This window comes from Bombina bombina, chromosome 5 (genome assembly GCF_027579735.1).
Source record: "Bombina bombina isolate aBomBom1 chromosome 5, aBomBom1.pri, whole genome shotgun sequence".
NCBI classification, from domain to species: Eukaryota; Metazoa; Chordata; class Amphibia; order Anura; family Bombinatoridae; genus Bombina; species Bombina bombina.
Window position 1 is genome coordinate 442964260 of NC_069503.1, and position 17214 is coordinate 442981473.

Sequence of the window (17214 nt, forward strand, 5' to 3'; positions counted from 1 at the left end):
TTCGGGGTTCCCCAGTTACTGGAAACTTCGGTTATGTCCTTTTTACACAGGTTAATTACTTGACCTGGTCTGATTGGCCAGGTATTCTGAGTGTCGTTGCTCGTTGGGCTTGTTTTGTACCTTAGGCAGGGATGAGGGGAGTGGGAGGAGTATTTAAGCCTTTGGCTGCGGTGTCTGCCTCCTCCTGGTGGCCAGGTTCTTATTTTCCCAAAAGTTATGAATGCAGCTGTGGACTCTTTCCATCAGAAGAAAAGAAAATTATCAGGTAAGCAGAATTTGTTTTTTCACCTCTTGTTCTGTTACCTAGAGTATTAGCCAGGATCAAGCAGGAGCTATCATTAGTAATCCTGATTGCTCCAGCTTGGCCTCACAGGACTTGGTTTGCAAATCTGATGCAGATGTTCAGTTGTCCTTAATGGCCTCATCCTCTGTCACGACCTTTCTTTTTCAAGGTCCATTCTTTTATCAGGATCTAAAATCTCTAAACTTGATGGCTTGGAGATTGAACCTTTAGTTTTAAGGCAGAGAGGTTTTTCTGATTCTGTGATTAACTTTGTTTCAGGTACATAAACCAATGACAAGGGAAATGACAAGGAAAATATTTTCAAAGTTTGGAAGGCTTTTTTTTCCTGATGTGGGGAACATGGGTTTAGTTGGCCTTAATCAGGATTACGCCTGTGATTAAACCAATTTCTCCTCTATGGAATCTTAATTTGGTTTAAAGAGTTTTGAAGGTTCCTTCTTTTGAACCAATGCAAGATTTGGAAATTCAGCTTTTGTCCTAGTTGGTCATGTTTCTTTTGGCTTTTCTGCTAGACAAGTTTCTGAATGGTCTTCTCTTTGTTGTGAGCCTTCTCATTTTTGTTTTTCATCAAGATATGGCAGCTTTGAGAACTGTGTTTTTTTTGCCTAAGGTGGCTTCTTCTGATAACATGGAAATGCTTCTCCGGAATTTTGAATGTAGTAAGAGCTTTGTCTAAAATCCTTAGCAGCCTGCAAATAGAAATTCAATCTTCTAGTTTATTTTTTTTATAAAAAATCTTGGTTCCTGGAAAGGTTAGAAGGCTGCTGCAGTTTTGTTAGCCTCTTAGTTGAAGCTTTTGTATTCAGTAAAGCTTACTTGGAGTCGGGTCAGCCTTCTCCTAAATGGATTACTGCCCATTCTACCAGATCAGTTGCTACTTCATAGACCTTTAAGAAAGAGGCCTCTGTTGATCGTTTGCAAGTCAGCTACTTGGTTTTCCTTACATACATACATCCCTATTTTGATGGTTTTTGCATCTCCTGGAGGAAAGTCATAGGGGCAGCTGTTTCTGGGCATTAAATAGTATGTATGTATGTATGTATGTATATATGTATTCAGCCAATCGAAATGGAATAGTATAAGTCTGGTCCCACCCAGATTACTAATAGACAGCTTGGGTATTAGTTCCCAGGAGTAATGGATTCTGGACTCTCACCTCTTTATGAAAGAATATATAATTTATGATTACCTGATACATTAATTTTTCATGGTGGTGAGAGTCCATGAGCCCCCTCCCATTATTTTCTATATTTTGATTTTATTTTTTTCTGGTGGCCGTTCTAGTATGCACCACTTCCCCCCCCCCCCCCCCCCTGCTCTTTGTCTTGCTCTTATTTATTTTTCCTACCTTCTTTTTCTGACTTGGCTATGCATCAGACTAGTTTCCAATAAGGTTGGAGGGTTTTTAAAGTGAAGGTCAATTTCGATGAATTAGTGCCTGTTTTTTTTATAATCCTATTAAAAACAAGGGCACTTTAATTCATCAAAATTGACATTTCACTAGTTTTCTTCAAAAACCTACCTTTTAATCCTGACAGCCGCTGCAGCGCTTCCTCCGCCCGTCGCAAGCCCTCTTCGTGAGTCCAAAATGACGAATGGAGGAAGCCGGATTCATCATTTCTGACGTATGAAGAGGCTTCCGACAGCCGGGGGAATCGCTGGAGCGGCTGTTAAGATTAAAAGGTAGGTTTTTGAAGAAAAGGAGTGAAATGTCAATTTTGATGAATTAAAGTGCCCATGTTTTTAATAGGATTATTAAAAACCGGGCACTAATTCATTGAAATTGATCTTCACTTTAAGGGCTCCTGGAGTTTTGGGATCTTTGCTGCCTCCTAGTGGTCAGGAGTATAATTCCCAGGAGTTATGGATTGTGGATATATATAGATATATATTTATTTTTAAGGGCTCAAAGATATTAGGCAGGCAAAGGGTTTAACATAGAGATGCATACATGAATGTATAAATAATACCAAATAAACATCAAAGTTTGAGAGAATGTGACCAGTTTGTGTGCGAGTATGGTGTTCCACTTTTCACGCTTCATTGAAGTCTATAAAGAAATACAAAAGGCGGTTGCAATATGTAAAAAGCTTCTAGTGAAGTTAACGCAAGAGCAATAAATATCGTTCCACAAGTAATTTGGCCCTATGTAATTCCTCAGGAAAGAAGTTATTCTATTTTAATTTTCAAAATAAATATTGAATCTTAGAAGACATTTTTTGGCACCATGTTCCAGTAATGCACACAGATACATGGAACAAATATAACGGCGGTAGTTAAAGGCACAGTCGAGTCCAAAAAAAACTTTCATGATTTAAATAGGGCATGTCATTTTAAACAACTTTCCAATTTACTTTTATCACCAATTTTGCTTTGTTCTCTTGGTATTCTTAGTTGAAAGCTAAACCTAGGAGGTTCATATGCTAATTTCTTAGACCTTGAAGGCCACCTCTATTTGAAATGCATTTTGACAGTTTTTCACCACTAGAGGGCGTTAGTTAATGTGTTTCATATAGATAACATTGAGCTCATGCATGTGAATTTTCACTGGCTAATATGCAAGTCTGTCAAAATACCTGAAATAAGGGGGCAGTCTGCAGATGCTTAGATACAAGGTAATTAGAGAGGTAAAATGTATATTATAACTGTGTTGGTTATGCAAAACTGGGGAATGGGTAATTAAGGGATTATCTATATTTCAAAACAAAAAAATTCGGGTGTTGACTGTCCCTTTAAATTGTGTCTCTAAAAGCACATACTTTACATTATTTATTTAAAGTCTCTCCATTATCTTCTTATTAATTAAGAACAGCCCCTGTAGTGAACAAACTTAAACTCAACATATTTAATCCATAGATACTATTTGCTGAATTTTATGGATTGAACAAAAAAAACGGACTTTGGTATGGTCAAAATTTTGGCTACCCTTGGTGATCCACTAGTGATTTATTTGTAAGATTTCGGATCAAGACCCAACGAGTTGGTTTAGGCTATTAAGTTTGCAATCAAAGGGTTATCCAAGCAGCTGACTGAGGATAAAAAAATACAAATAATTGACTCCAAATGAATGGGACATTTATAAAAAAGAAAATTAAATGATTTTTGCTTGCAGTTTCCACTGCTAGAAATGCCATTAGGAAATGGAAGAGGAACTGTTGTACTGAAGACAAAATCTAAGATACCAGACGAAATCTCCAACTTCTCATAGACATAAAAGCAAAACAAACACTACTTTTGACTGCAAAAGACCTGCAGGAAGATTTAGCTAGCACTAGATTACTGGTCCACTGTGGAGCAGTAAAATCTGCAGCCACTAATCGGCAGATGGCACCCAGGTGCGTAGCCTACATAGCTATGCTTTTCAACAAGATACCAAATTAATGAAGCCAATTAGATACTAGAAGTAAATTGGAAAGTTGTTTAAAATTGTATGCTTTCTGAATTGTGAGAGAAAGTTTTGGGTTTCCTGTCCCTTAGCTTTTAATTATAATTGACTTTTGCATACACCTGTACTTTATGTAGATCTGTCCAGTTATATTATAATATAGATTTAATTCGGTTTCATTTTGTATTTTCGCATACATTTTTATGTTCATTTAATACATTTTGAATTTGTTTTGTTCTTTCTTAGATGATGATGTCGACCTAGAAGCTCTGGTGAATGACATGAACTCTTCAATGGAGAGTTTATATTGCACATGCAGCGCAGTGTCCGAATCCGTACCACTTCTTAAAAATGGGCAGCTTAACCGAAGCCAGATGTCAAACTCAGGAACCAGCACTCTTCCGTCCATGCCTCAGAGACAGAAGCTGCAGCGATCACAACCAATGCACATACAAGCAGTTAGGTAGGAAAAAGAATCCCCCTCCCTAAATAACTATTCTGAAAATACAACTGTCAAATGTAGAGTATCTATTAATAAGCCCTCAGTTCTGTTATATTTAGGAATGAAGAGGTGTACAGAATTGAGTTTTGAAATTATTAAAATTAAATTTTTAAAAATATTAAGTGGTATGATTACTACAAATCTTCTAGATTTTCCTGCAGCCGAGTGTCTACAACTCCAGATCTTCTTTGTCCCTCTGCTTTATTATATAGTCAACATATGAATATTTCTTAATACAGGTGGTGAGTGTCCACAATCCATTACTCCTGGGAATTACTATTCCTGCCCTCTAGAAGGAGGAAAAGATTTCAAAACCCCAAGAACTCTATAAAAACCCCTCTCATCTTACTGGTAATCAGCCTTGTCTTTGCCTCCGCTGGAATGAAGGTGCTGCTAATGTTCTATGAGAGGGGTTCTCAGACTGATTTGAGGCCCATTTTCTCTGAGCTGCTCTTAGACAGAGGGGTGTATTGGGAGTATTGTTTATTGGCACAATTACTGCCCTGGTGCTTTTTGCTTGGAGGGGGTATGTTTTTTCCCCTCTTGCTTCTAGACTTTTTTTTTTAGGGTTTTTTTTAGGGGGTTTAAGGGTTTTTTTAGGGGGCCTTATGGGTTTTTTTTTTTTTTAGGGTGTTTTTCTCCAACATTGGTGTGTCCGGTCCACGGCGTCATCCTTACTTGTGGGAAATATCTCTTTCCCAACAGGAAATGGCAAAGAGTCCCAGCAAAGCTGTCCATATAGTCCCTCCTAGGCTCTGCCCACCCCAGTCATTCTCTTTGCCGTTGCACAGGCAACATCTCCACTGAGATGGTTAAGAGTATGTGGTGTTTAGTTGTAGTTTTTTTATTCTACTATCAAAAGTTTGTTATTTTAAAATAGTGCTGGTATGTACTATTTACTGAAACAAAAAAAGATGACGATTTCTGTTTGTGAGAGGAAGATGATTTTAGCAGACAGTAACTAAAATCGATTGCCGTTTCCACATAGGACTGTTGAGATGAAGTAACTTCAGTTGGGGGAAACAGTTAGCAGACTTCTTCTGCTTAAGGTATGACTAGGCATATTTCTAACAAGACTGTGTAATGCTGGAAGGCTGTCATTTCCCCTCATGGGGACCGGTAAGCCGTTTTCTTAGTCTCAAACAGAATAAAGGGCTTAATATGGGCTATAAAACTGATAGACACTTTTATGGGCTAAATCGATTGCTTTATTTGGACATTATTTGGAACGTTTTTAACGTCAGGCACTATGTTAGACACCTTTTCCAGTCAGGAAGGGCCTTCCCAGTTGTAGGCTGAGCCTCATTTTCGCGCCATTACTGCGCAGTTGTTTTTAAGAGCAAGACATGCAGATGCATGTGTGAGGACCTGAAAGTGGTTGGAAAAGTTCCTAGAAGGCGTCATTTGGTATCGTATTCCCCTCTGGGCTTGGCAAAGTCACAGCAAAGGCTGTAGCTGGGACTGTATAGGGGTTAAATCTGTAACGGGTTTCGTTATTTTAAGGGTTAAAGCTCTGAAAATTGGTGTGCAATAATTTTAATGCTTTAAGACACTGTGGTGAAATTTTGGTAAATTTTTAACAATTCCTTCATATTTTTTCGCATATTCAGTAATAAAGTGTGCTCTGTTTAAAATTTAAAGAGACCGTAACGGTTTTGTTTTAAAACGGTTTTTGTGCTTTATTGACAAGTTTAAGCCTGTTTAACATGTCTGTGCCTTCAGATAAGCTATGTTCTTTATGTATGAAAGCCAATGTGTCTCCCCCTTCAAAATTGTGTGATAATTGTGCCATAGCGTCCAAACAAAGTAAGGACAGTACTGCCACAGATAAAGTTGCCCAAGATGATTCATCAGATGAAGGGAGTAGACATAGTTCTACATCATCTCCTTCTGTGTCTACGCCAGTTTTGCCCACGCAGGAGGCCCCTAGTACTTCTAGCGCGCCAATGCTTATTACCATGCAACAATTGACGGCTGTAATGGATAACTCTATAGCTAATATTTTATCCAAAATGCCTGCATACCAGAGAAAGCGCGATTGCTCTGTTTTAAACACTGAAGAGCAGGAGGGCGCTGATGATAATGTTTCTGTCATACCCTCACACCAATCTGAAGGGGCCATGAGGGAGGTTTTGTCAGATGGAGAAATTTCAGATTCAGAAAAAATTTCTCAACAGGCTGAACCTGATGTTGTGAAATTTTAAATTTAAACTAGAACATCTCCGCGCACTGCTTAAGGAGGTGTTATCTACTCTGGATGATTGTGACAACTTGGTCATTCCAGAAAAATTATGCAAGATGGACAAGTTCCTAGAGGTTCCGGTGCACCCCAACGCTTTTCCTATACCCAAGCGGGTGGCGGACATAGTGAATAAGGAGTGGGAGAAGCCCGGCATACCTTTTTGTTCCCCCTCGTATATTTAAGAAATTATTTCCTATGGTCGACCCAAGAAAGGACTTATGGCAGACAGTCCCTAAGGTCGAGGGGGCAGTTTCTACTTTAAACAAGCGCACTACTATTCCTATTGAGGATAGATGTGCTTTCAAAGATCCTATGGATAAGAAATTGGAGGGTTTGCTTAAAAAGATTTTTGTACAGCAAGGTTACCTTCTACAACCCATTTCGTGCATTGTTCCTGTCACTACAGCAGTGTGGTTCTGGTTCGAGGAACTAGAAAAGTCGCTTAGTAGAGAGACTCCATATGAGGAGGTTATGGACAGAGTTCACGCACTTAAGTTGGCTAACTCTTTTGTTTTGGATGCCGCTTTGCAATTAGCTAGATTAGCGGCGAAAAATTCAGGGTTTGCAATTGTGGCGCGCAGAGCGCTTTGGCGAAAGTCTTGGTCAGCGGATGTATCATCCAAGACAAAATTGCTTAACATTCCCTTCAAGGGTAAAACTCTCTTTGGACCAGAATTGAAAGAGATTATCTCAGACATCACTGGGGGAAAGGGCCACGCCCTCCCACAAGATAGGCCTTTCAAGGCCAAGAATAAGTCTAATTTTCGTTCCTTTCGTAATTTCAGGAAAGGACCGGCCTCTAATTCTGCATCCTCTACGCAAGAGGGTAATGCTTCACAGCCCAAGCCAGCCTGGAAACCGATGCAAGGCTAAGCAGACCAAGAAGCCTGCTACCACTAACAAAACAGCAAGAATGAGGGAACCCCCCGATCCGGGACCGGATCTTGTGGGGGGCAGACTCTCTCTCTTTGCCCAGGCTTGGGCAAGAGATGTTCAGGATCCCTGGGCGCTAGAAATAGTTTCTCAGGGTTATCTTCTGGAATTCAAGGAACTACCCCCAAGGTGAAGGTTTCACATGTCTCACTTATCCTCAAACCAAATAAAGAGACAGGCGTTCTTACATTGTGTAGAAGACCTGTTAAAGATGGGAGTGATACACCCAGTTCCAATGACGGAACAAGGAATGGGATTTTACTCAAATCTGTTCGTAGTTCCCAAAAAAGAGGGAACCTTCAGACCAATTCTGGATTTAAAGATCCTAAACAAGTTTCTCAGGGTACCATCGTTCAAAATGGAAACCATTCGAACGATTCTACCCACTATCCAGGAAGGTCAATTTATGACTACCGTGGATCTAAAGGATGCGTACCTACATATTCCTATCCACAAAGAACATCACCAGTTCCTAAGGTTCGCCTTTCTGGACAAACATTACCAGTTTGTGGCCCTCCCATTCGGATTAGCCACTGCTCCAAGTATTTTCACAAAGGTACTCGGGTCCCTTCTAGCGGTTCTAAGACCGAGGGGCATTGCAGTAGTACCATACTTGGACGACATTCTAATACAAGCGTCGTCTCTTTCAAAAGCAAAGGCTCATACAGACATCGTTCTGGCCTTTCTCAGATCTCACGGATGGAAGGTGAACATAGAAAAGAGTTCTCTGTCTCAGTCAACAAGAGTTCCCTTCTTGGGAGCAATAATAGATTCCTTAGAAATGAGGATTTTCCTGACAGATGTCAGAAAGTCAAAGCTTCTAAGCGCTTGTCAAGTTCTCCATTCTGTTCCACGTCCTTCCATAGCTCAGTGCATGGAAGTAGTAGGGTTGATGGTTGCAGCAATGGACATAGTTCCTTTTGCGCAAATTCATCTAAGACCATTACAACTGTGCATGCTGAAACAGTGGAATGGGAACTATACAGACTTGTCTCCAGTGATTCAAGTAGATCAGAAGACCAGAGATTCACTCCGTTGGTGGCTAACCCTGGACCACCTATCCCAGGGAATGAGCTTCCGCAGACCAAAGTGGGTCATCGTCACGACCGACGCCAGTCTAGTGGGCTGGGGCGCGGTCTGGGAATATGGTCTCGGGAAGAGTCTCTTCTCCCGATAAACATTCTGGAATTAAGAGCGATATTCAATGCTCTCAGGGCCTGGCCTCAGCTTGCAAAGGCCAGATTCATAAGATTCCAATCAGACAACATGACGACTGTTGCGTATATCAATCATCAGGGGGGAACTAGGAGTTCCCTGGCGATGAAAGAAGTGACCAAAATAATACAATGGGCGGAGGATCACTCCTGCCACCTATCTGCGATCCACATCCCAGGTGTGGAAAACTGGGAAGCGGATTATCTGAGTCGTCAGACATTCCATCCGGGGGAGTGGGAACTCCACCCGGAGATCTTTGCCCAGTTGACGCAATTATGGGGCATTCCAGACATGGATCTGATGGCGTCTCGTCAGAACTTCAAGGTTCCTTGCTACGGGTCCAGATCCAGGGATCCCAAGGCGACTCTAGTGGATGCACTAGTAGCGCCTTGGACCTTCAACCTAGCTTATGTGTTTCCACCGTTTCCTCTCATTCCCAGGCTGGTAGCCAGGATCAAACAGGAGAGGGCCTCGGTGATCTTGATAGCTCCTGCGTGGCCACGCAGGACTTGGTATGCAGACCTGGTGAATATGTCATCGGTTCCACCATGGAAGCTACCTTTGAGACAGGACCTTCTTGTTCAGGGTCCATTCGAACATCCAAATCTGGTCTCCCTCCAGCTGACGGCTTGGAGATTGAACGCTTGATTCTATCAAAGCGTGGGTTTTCAGATTCTGTAATAGATACTCTGGTTCAAGCCAGAAAACCGGTAACTAGAAAGATTTACCATAAAATATGGAAAAGATATATCTGCTGGTGTGAATCCAAGGGATTCCCATGGAATAAGATAAAGATTCCTAAGATTGTTTCCTTTTTTGCAAGAAGGTTTGGATAAAGGATTATCTGCGAGTTCTCTAAAGGGACAGATTTCTGCTTTATCTGTCTTACTACACAAACGACTGGCAGCTGTGCCAGATGTTCAAGCATTTGTTCAGGCTCTGGTTAGAATCAAGCCTGTTTACAGACCTTTGACTCCTCCCTGGAGTTTAAATCTAGTTCTTTCAGTTCTTCAAGGGGTTCCGTTTGAACCTTTACATTCCATAGATATTAAGTTGTTATCTTGGAAAGTTTTGTTTTTGATTGCTATTTCTTCTGCTAGAAGAGTTTCAGAGTTATCTGCTCTGCAGTGTTCTCCGCCCTATCTGGTGTTCTGTGCAGATAAGGTGGTTTTGCGTACTAAGCCTGGTTTTCTTCCAAAGGTTGTTTCTAACAAAAATATTAACCAGGAGATAGTTGTACCTTCTTTGTGTCCAAACCCAGTTTCAAAGAAGGAACGTTTGTTACACAATTTGGACGTAGTCCGTGCTCTAAAATTTTATTTAGAAGCTACAAAAGATTTCAGACAAACATCTTCTCTGTTTGTTGTCTATTCTGGTAAAAGGAGAGGTCAAAAAGCGACTTCTACCTCTCTTTCCTTTTGGCTTAAAAGCATCATCCGATTGGCTTACGAGACTGCCGGACGGCAGCCTCCTGAAAGAATCACAGCTCACTCCACTAGGGCTGTGGCTTCCACATGGGCCTTCAAGAACGAGGCTTCTGTTGATCAGATATGTAAGGCAGCGACTTGGTCTTCACTGCACACTTTTGCCAAATTTTACAAATTTGATACTTTTGCTTCTTCGGAGGCTATTTTTGGGAGAGAGGTTTTGCAAGCCGTGGTGCCTTCCGTTTAGGTAACCTGATTTGCTCCCTCCCTTCATCCGTGTCCTAAAGCTTTCGTATTGGTTCCCACAAGTAAGGATGACGCCGTGGACCGGACACACCAATGTTGGAGAAAACAGAATTTATGCTTACCTGATAAATTACTTTCTCCAACGGTGTGTCCGGTCCACGGCCCGCCCTGGTTTTTTTAATCAGGTCTGATGAATTATTTTCTCTAACTACAGTCACCACGGTACCATATGGTTTCTCCTATTTTTTTCCTCCTGTCCGTCGGTCGAATGACTGGGGTGGGCGGAGCCTAGGAGGGACTATATGGCCAGCTTTGCTGGGACTCTTTGCCATTTCCTGTTGGGGAAGAGATATTTCCCACCAGTAAGGATGACGCCGTGGACCGGACACACCGTTGGAGAAAGTAATTTATCAGGTAAGCATAAATTCTGTTTTTAGGGGGCCTTATGGGTTTTTTTTTCTGTAATGTTTCACTAATTCTGGAGCCTTCTGTGTCTCTTTGAAACCTCTTTAGAAGATAATTCCTCTAAACACTTTTCCGTACAATGCGAATTGTGCTTATTGTAAATTTTCTTTCTTGTAAATGTGTTGCCTCCAACTCAGCTGTGCAATCCTTTTTAAATGTTATGCATTCAATCAGACTAATGCTGCTCTTGCTTCTAAAGGTATCTGCCCTCCTACTGTTTGTTCCAAACACGGGAGCTCTAGAGATTTTTCTCCAGGATTCAAGAATTTTGTATGCTCTAATTTATACAAAATGCAGGCGGCTATGTCTCCAAGTAAGCGCAAAAGGTCAGTCTATGATTTACCCTCTAAGCCTGCGTTACATAGTGTTCAGATGATTCACCCTCTGAGGGGAAATATTGTGCGATGATCAGAAATCTTTCTGATCATGATTCTAAGTCAACCACTTTTCTGTTTAAGGTTGATCATATTTATTCCCTTTTAAAAGAGGTGTATGTACTTTTAGGTTTTGAAGATCATAAGGTATCTGAGGAGAAGTCTGTTAAATGTTTTGGATTTAACGTTTTAAATTATTTCTAAGACTCCACAGAGTTTTTTTTTCTCCTAACCCTAATGCTGTCTCTGAGATAGTTTCTAAGTATTGGTCTAAGCCTGGTGGCTCTCATAATCCTTCAGCTTGTAATATTGAGCATTGGGAAACCATTCCTAAGGTAGATGGGGCTATTTCAACCTTGATTAAAGGGACAGTCAACCATAGAATTGTTATTGTTTTAAAAGATAGATAATCCCTTTATTACTCATTCCCCAGTTTTGCATAACCAACACAGTTATATTAATATACTTTTTACCTCTGTGATTACCTTGTATCTAGGAACCCTCTTCCAGCCCCCTGATCACATGACTGTGACTGGTTATTATCTATTGTCTTAAATTTAGCATTGTATTGTGCTAGATCTTAAATAACTCCCTGTGCCTGAACACAGTGTTATCTATATATCCCACGTGTACTTTCTGTCTCTTTGTGTTGAAAAGGGATTTAAAAAGCATGTGATAAGAGGCAGCCCTCAAAGGCTTAGAAATTAGCATATGAGCCTACCTATGTTTAGTTTAAACTAAGAATACCAAGAGAACAAAGCAAATTTGGTGATAAAAGTAAATTGGAAAGTCAATTAAAATTAAAAGTCCTATCTGAATAATGAAAGTTTAATTTATACTTGACTGTCCCTTTAAGCGTTCCACCATTCTTTTGCAATACTATTCTTCTTTTAAGGATCCTGTGAATCAAGCTGGTTTTCTTTTTAGGCCAGCAGTTAGTGTTGCCTGTGTGGCTCCAACTTTTTCTGTTCAGTTGCATAAGTCTTTCGGAACAGTTTTTCAGATGATTCTGTTAAGATTTTATAAACGTTTTGGATCTACTGAAGTGTGCCAATACTTGATGAGTGGGCAAATGAGGATTGGAAAATAGTTACACAATGTGGTTGTGTCAGTACAGAGGCTGTAAGAATGAAGTAGTGTTTCTATCCTGGATTATTAGTGACAGATGCACCTAAATGCTGTTAGGAGGTGTGTATATATTAAGGATAACACCATGGAGGGTGGTGGAGGGAGGATTGGAGGGCTAGTGCTTGCAGAGCAGGGTAAGTTGTGTAGTTAAAGGTGCAGCTGTAAGAAAGAGAATGGTAAGGTGAAAAATCCTGGTTATAAAGTAAGGTGTGTGGGGGGGTGTAGTTTCAGACAGGGTAGAAGGGGGAGACAAGAGTTTGGAATGTTACAATAATAAAAGTTAAAAGCAATTCCATATTATCTCAACAGATATAAGAAATAAGTGCACTCAGTGTCTTGATTGGAGATATCTTTCAGATGAATTACCTTTTCAAATGGTTTGCAGAGCAGGGTAAGTTGTGTAGTTAGAGGTGCAGCTGTTAGAAATACTTTCATTTGTGATGTAGTTATTGACATGAGGATTAATTCTAAGAGTATGTCAATGTCCGTTGTTTCTAGAAGGGCTTTGTAGTTAAATCCTGGTCAGTTGATATGATTTCCAAATCCAGACTTATCTCTTTTTAGGGAAAGATGTTTGGTTCTGGGTTAAATTCCAATAGTTTCTACTATGACCGGCGGTAAAGGAGCTTTTCTTCCTTAAAGTGAATGTAAATCTTGATGATAAAGTGCCCGATTTGGGGCACTTTAATTCATCAAAATTTACATTTAACTTGTGTTGTGAAAATACTTACCTTTTAATCCTGACAGCCACTCTAGCTTCCCCCGGTCATCGGAAGCCTCTGCCTACGTCATAAATGACGGATTGGTTATGCTCCAATCTTGGCTTGATTGGAGGAAGCTGGATTCCTCATTTTAGACCCAGGAAGAGACTTTGCGATGGGCGGAGGATGCAATGCAACGGCTATCAAGATTAAAAGGTAAGTATTTTCACAACACAAGTGAAATGTAAATTTTGATGAATTAAAGTGCCCCTGTTTTTAATCGAATTTGTAAAAAATGGGCACTTTATTGTAAAAATTTTAATTCACTTTAAAGGGACAATTTACTCCAGAATTTTTTGTTTAAAAAGATAATCTCTTTATTACCCATTCCCCAGTTTTACATACCCAATAATGTTATATTAATTTATTTTTACCCCTGCCTACTTTGTATCTAAGCCTCTGCAGACAGCCCTCTTGTTTAAGTTCTTTTTACAGACTTGCATTTTAGCCAATCTGTGCTGACTCATAAATAACTCCATTAGAGTGAGCACAATGTTATCTATATGGCACACATGAACTAGTGCTGTATAGCTGTGAAAAACTGTCGAAATGCAGTGAGATAAGAGGCGGCCTTCAAGGACTTTCGAAATTAGCATATGAGCCTACCTTGGTTTAGCTTTTAACATAGAATACCAAGAGAATAAAGCAAATTTGATGATAAAATAAATTTGGAAAGTTTTTTTAAGGTTCAAATAGGCCAATCAATTTTAAAGGGACATAAAACAGTATGAACTAACATACGTTTCTAAATTATATAATGCAGCCAAAGCTTACCTGCAAATAGGTTTCTATTTAAACCCTCATTAAACCCTTTAATTCAGGCATAGTTTTGCTTGCAGCAAGCATTATATGGGCATTTCCATATATGGTCTGAAAAATATGGAAAAGGAGAGAAGCGCAGGCCACGATTCAAGTGTAGAGCCAAACTTTTATTATAGTAACACAAGATATATATATATTTACAAAAGAACAATAAAAACAGGCACATCAAGATATACAATCCTCAGCGAAAAGTAGCCCTTAGAATGTTCATGCCAGACTCGATAGATGTGGAATGGCTGCTTATGTATAAGTGTCCTGGGTATGAATAGTATAGTGCCGCCAAGATCTCCACCAAACTGGCAGAGCTCGTTAGAGGATTGCCACACACACCCTCGGCTCTAAACCAATAGGAACCTCGGAGCACACGAGGACCTACGGCAGCCTCACAGGGCTAAAAAGAAATGAATAACAAATTCTACGCATTTCGTCCCGGTGTGGTGGTGGAACAAACACCTTTACGGATATCGGACACTATGTAATTAAGAAGTTGAACATGATAGTCTAACTCTGATGTTGCATATGATTATGTCAGACTCAAAAAGCAATATGGTGACTGCAGCTAGATGGGAGTATACAGTCTGACAACGTTTTGAGACTGCCCTCCAAAGAATGGAGATACAGCTGATTAGAGTCCTCTCAGAGGCGGTGCACTATTGAGCACCGAATACGCTGGCACAGGGGGAATCGGAAATGCCGAGGGTTGCAACTGATATGATCGCTGACACCCAGATAAGTGAGATAGAAGACGTACCTTTCAACTCTAAGAAATGCCCATTGATAGCTGTTCAAACACCAGCGAAAGTCACACTTCATTGTCCTGGTTTGGAGCCTGCCTCGGGGCATACACAGTCTCCCAACGACAGAGTAACTAACGCGACGCTGACAGCCCACGGAGAACCGGAGGACCAACAGTTAAAATCTTCAGTTACGAAGATGGAACCATCGCTCGGTTTGGACCTAGATGTCGATGGGGTCTGGCCTCGGTGGACAATCCGTCTCCGAAATGCCGCCTGGACTACACAGTCAGCTGAAACTAACCGGCTTTTGACAGGAGCATTGGACGCAATGACCGATTCTTACTGTCATCATATGTTGCCTCTCCGGGACAGATAATCTATACTACAGGTGTGAGTTAAGAGACATTGCCCCACAGAAAAGTGATTACGCCACTTTTTGAACCTGCTGACTCTATTTGTAATGGTCCATTAGTTATGGGAACTTCATATGAAGAACGATGTCAGAAAACATGGACCAGTAACTATAAGTGGGACAGTTCCTGGATTATAGTTTGCTGCCTATTTAGGCATTAGGTAAAGGCTTAAAAGTTAAAGTGTTTAGTTCTGTTGATAGTTGCTGCAATCCAGGAGAGGCATTTAGAATAGAAATCTCTTTGCTCCGAGTATGTACTAGTTCTGTATTTATACGAATACACTTAACTCTCTGCATATGAATATTCATGTCTGTCCCTCCATGCTATACTTAGAGATTTCACTATGAAGTTATTAGTTAGTCCATTTCAGCCTATGGGCTAGCAGATCTGCTTTCTCATATAGACCAAATATATACTAAACAGTTTTTTTCATCTTGTTATACTATTTAATAATGTTTTTGTTTCAGGCCTTGGCTATAACATTTATAATGGGTCAGAACATTCATTTACCTATATTCCTAATTCTTATGGTTAGTATCTGAATCCTAACATAAACTTTATAGTTGGGAATAGGGGAAGAAAGGAAAGATTGGGACTGAGGTGGTTAGATAATGGAGGTCTTGCAATAAGGATTTTATACTGTACCTAACTGAATATAGGAACTCTATATCTAATGCCGCAGGGCATAGGTCCCATGCCCATGTGGTAGACTTACTTTCTGGTTAACACCCATGTAACTATGCATTAGACCCTCAGATTCCTTATTTATCTTCTCCGAATTCAGATAGACATATCCCACTGTCATTCCCATCTCGCTATGTCATACTTTTATATATGATCCAACAGTTAGCCCACTAAGTTGAATGTTTAGTCCATATTTAGCTTTGACTCTACTGATTATGTGCAATTTCACCGCTGACGATATTAAAGGGACATTAAAACCAATTTTTTTCTTTCATGATTCAGATAGAGAATACCATTTTAAACAACTTTCTAATTTACCTCTATTATCTAATTTGCTTAATTCTCTTGAAATTCTTTCCTGAAAAGCATATCTAGATAGGCTCAGTAGCTTCTGATTGGTAGCTGCACATAGATTCCTCATGTGATTGGCTCACCAATGTGCATTGCTATTTATTTAACAAATGATATCTAAAGATTGCAGCAAATTAGATAATGGAAGTAAAATGGAATGTTGTTTAAAATTGTATTCTCTATCTGAATCATGAACAAAATATTTGGGGTTTAGTGGCCCTTTAATTTATGTGAAATAATACGGTATATATATGGCATTGTACTACTGCCCTTAGTTAGATATGCAGTCGGCTCTTTAATAATACTCAAGATATCTTTCAGATAGTTCTGAACTATATATAGCGACTAAATAGTCCTTGCAAGATTGCTGACTCAGTTTATTCCCCCCCCCCCCCCCCATTGCTTATATGGATAAGCTAAGGAAAATATATCCTATAGATTTTGTAAGAAATTGTATTCAGTGCTTACAACTACAGTCCTGGGGACCCACATGTGGTCCTATAAACAACAATATTGTTGACAAGCTTCCCTCTTATATACAGCTATAGCTTGATTACCTGAGACCCTCATTTGTTAGAAGAGGGTACATTACATATATATAGCAATCACTAAGAAATATTAAAGAGGTTGATTACTTATCATTTAGGCTAATCCATTTTTGACTAGTTGAACTTATATCTAAAAGTTTTAGGTGCAATTTTTTTCTATTTTTTACATTATACTGTTTAATCTCAAAAATACTGTACTGCATGTACAATCCTTTGTATATATACTGGAACCTGAAGACAGTCCTGTAAATGTGAGGACATATGCTTATGTTCCTATTTGCACTGTAACCTTGCCATTGTTTCTACATTTTATAACCTCAATAAAAATATAATGTAATGGGTGATCTGTAATGCTAACAAATACCTACTATGCTTAAATGACTGCATAGAACAATGTGAAAGAATGTGTAAAAAATATAACAAAAGGGAAAAAAATCAATGACATTAATAGTGACATCATAGTAAATGAATAATATATGTGCACCTTCCATATGAAGAATTACTTATAACGATTTCTTAGTATATTGTACTTTATACCTATTTATATGTCTTTAACTGCCCTTTTGGTACTAGTACTTAATATTTAAACAAATGAATAATATATGTTTTATTTAAAGAAATTTGAGATAAGTGTTAAATAGCAAAATGATTGTGTATTTCAAGGAGTGTATAGGGTG

The 17214-nt window shown here is 39.6% G+C and overlaps 1 protein-coding gene across 1 annotated transcript in view; it reads left to right on the top strand.

Moving 5' to 3' along the window:
* The window catches only part of GRB10 (growth factor receptor bound protein 10), a 647881-nt gene that overhangs the window by 149656 nt on the left and 481011 nt on the right, over positions 1-17214 (top strand). Inside the window, exon 2 of the mRNA XM_053714305.1 lies at positions 3936-4152. Within this exon, the coding sequence (XP_053570280.1) occupies positions 3971-4152 (182 nt within the window). The 5' untranslated portion in view covers positions 3936-3970. The remainder of the gene's footprint in view (positions 1-3935; positions 4153-17214) is intronic.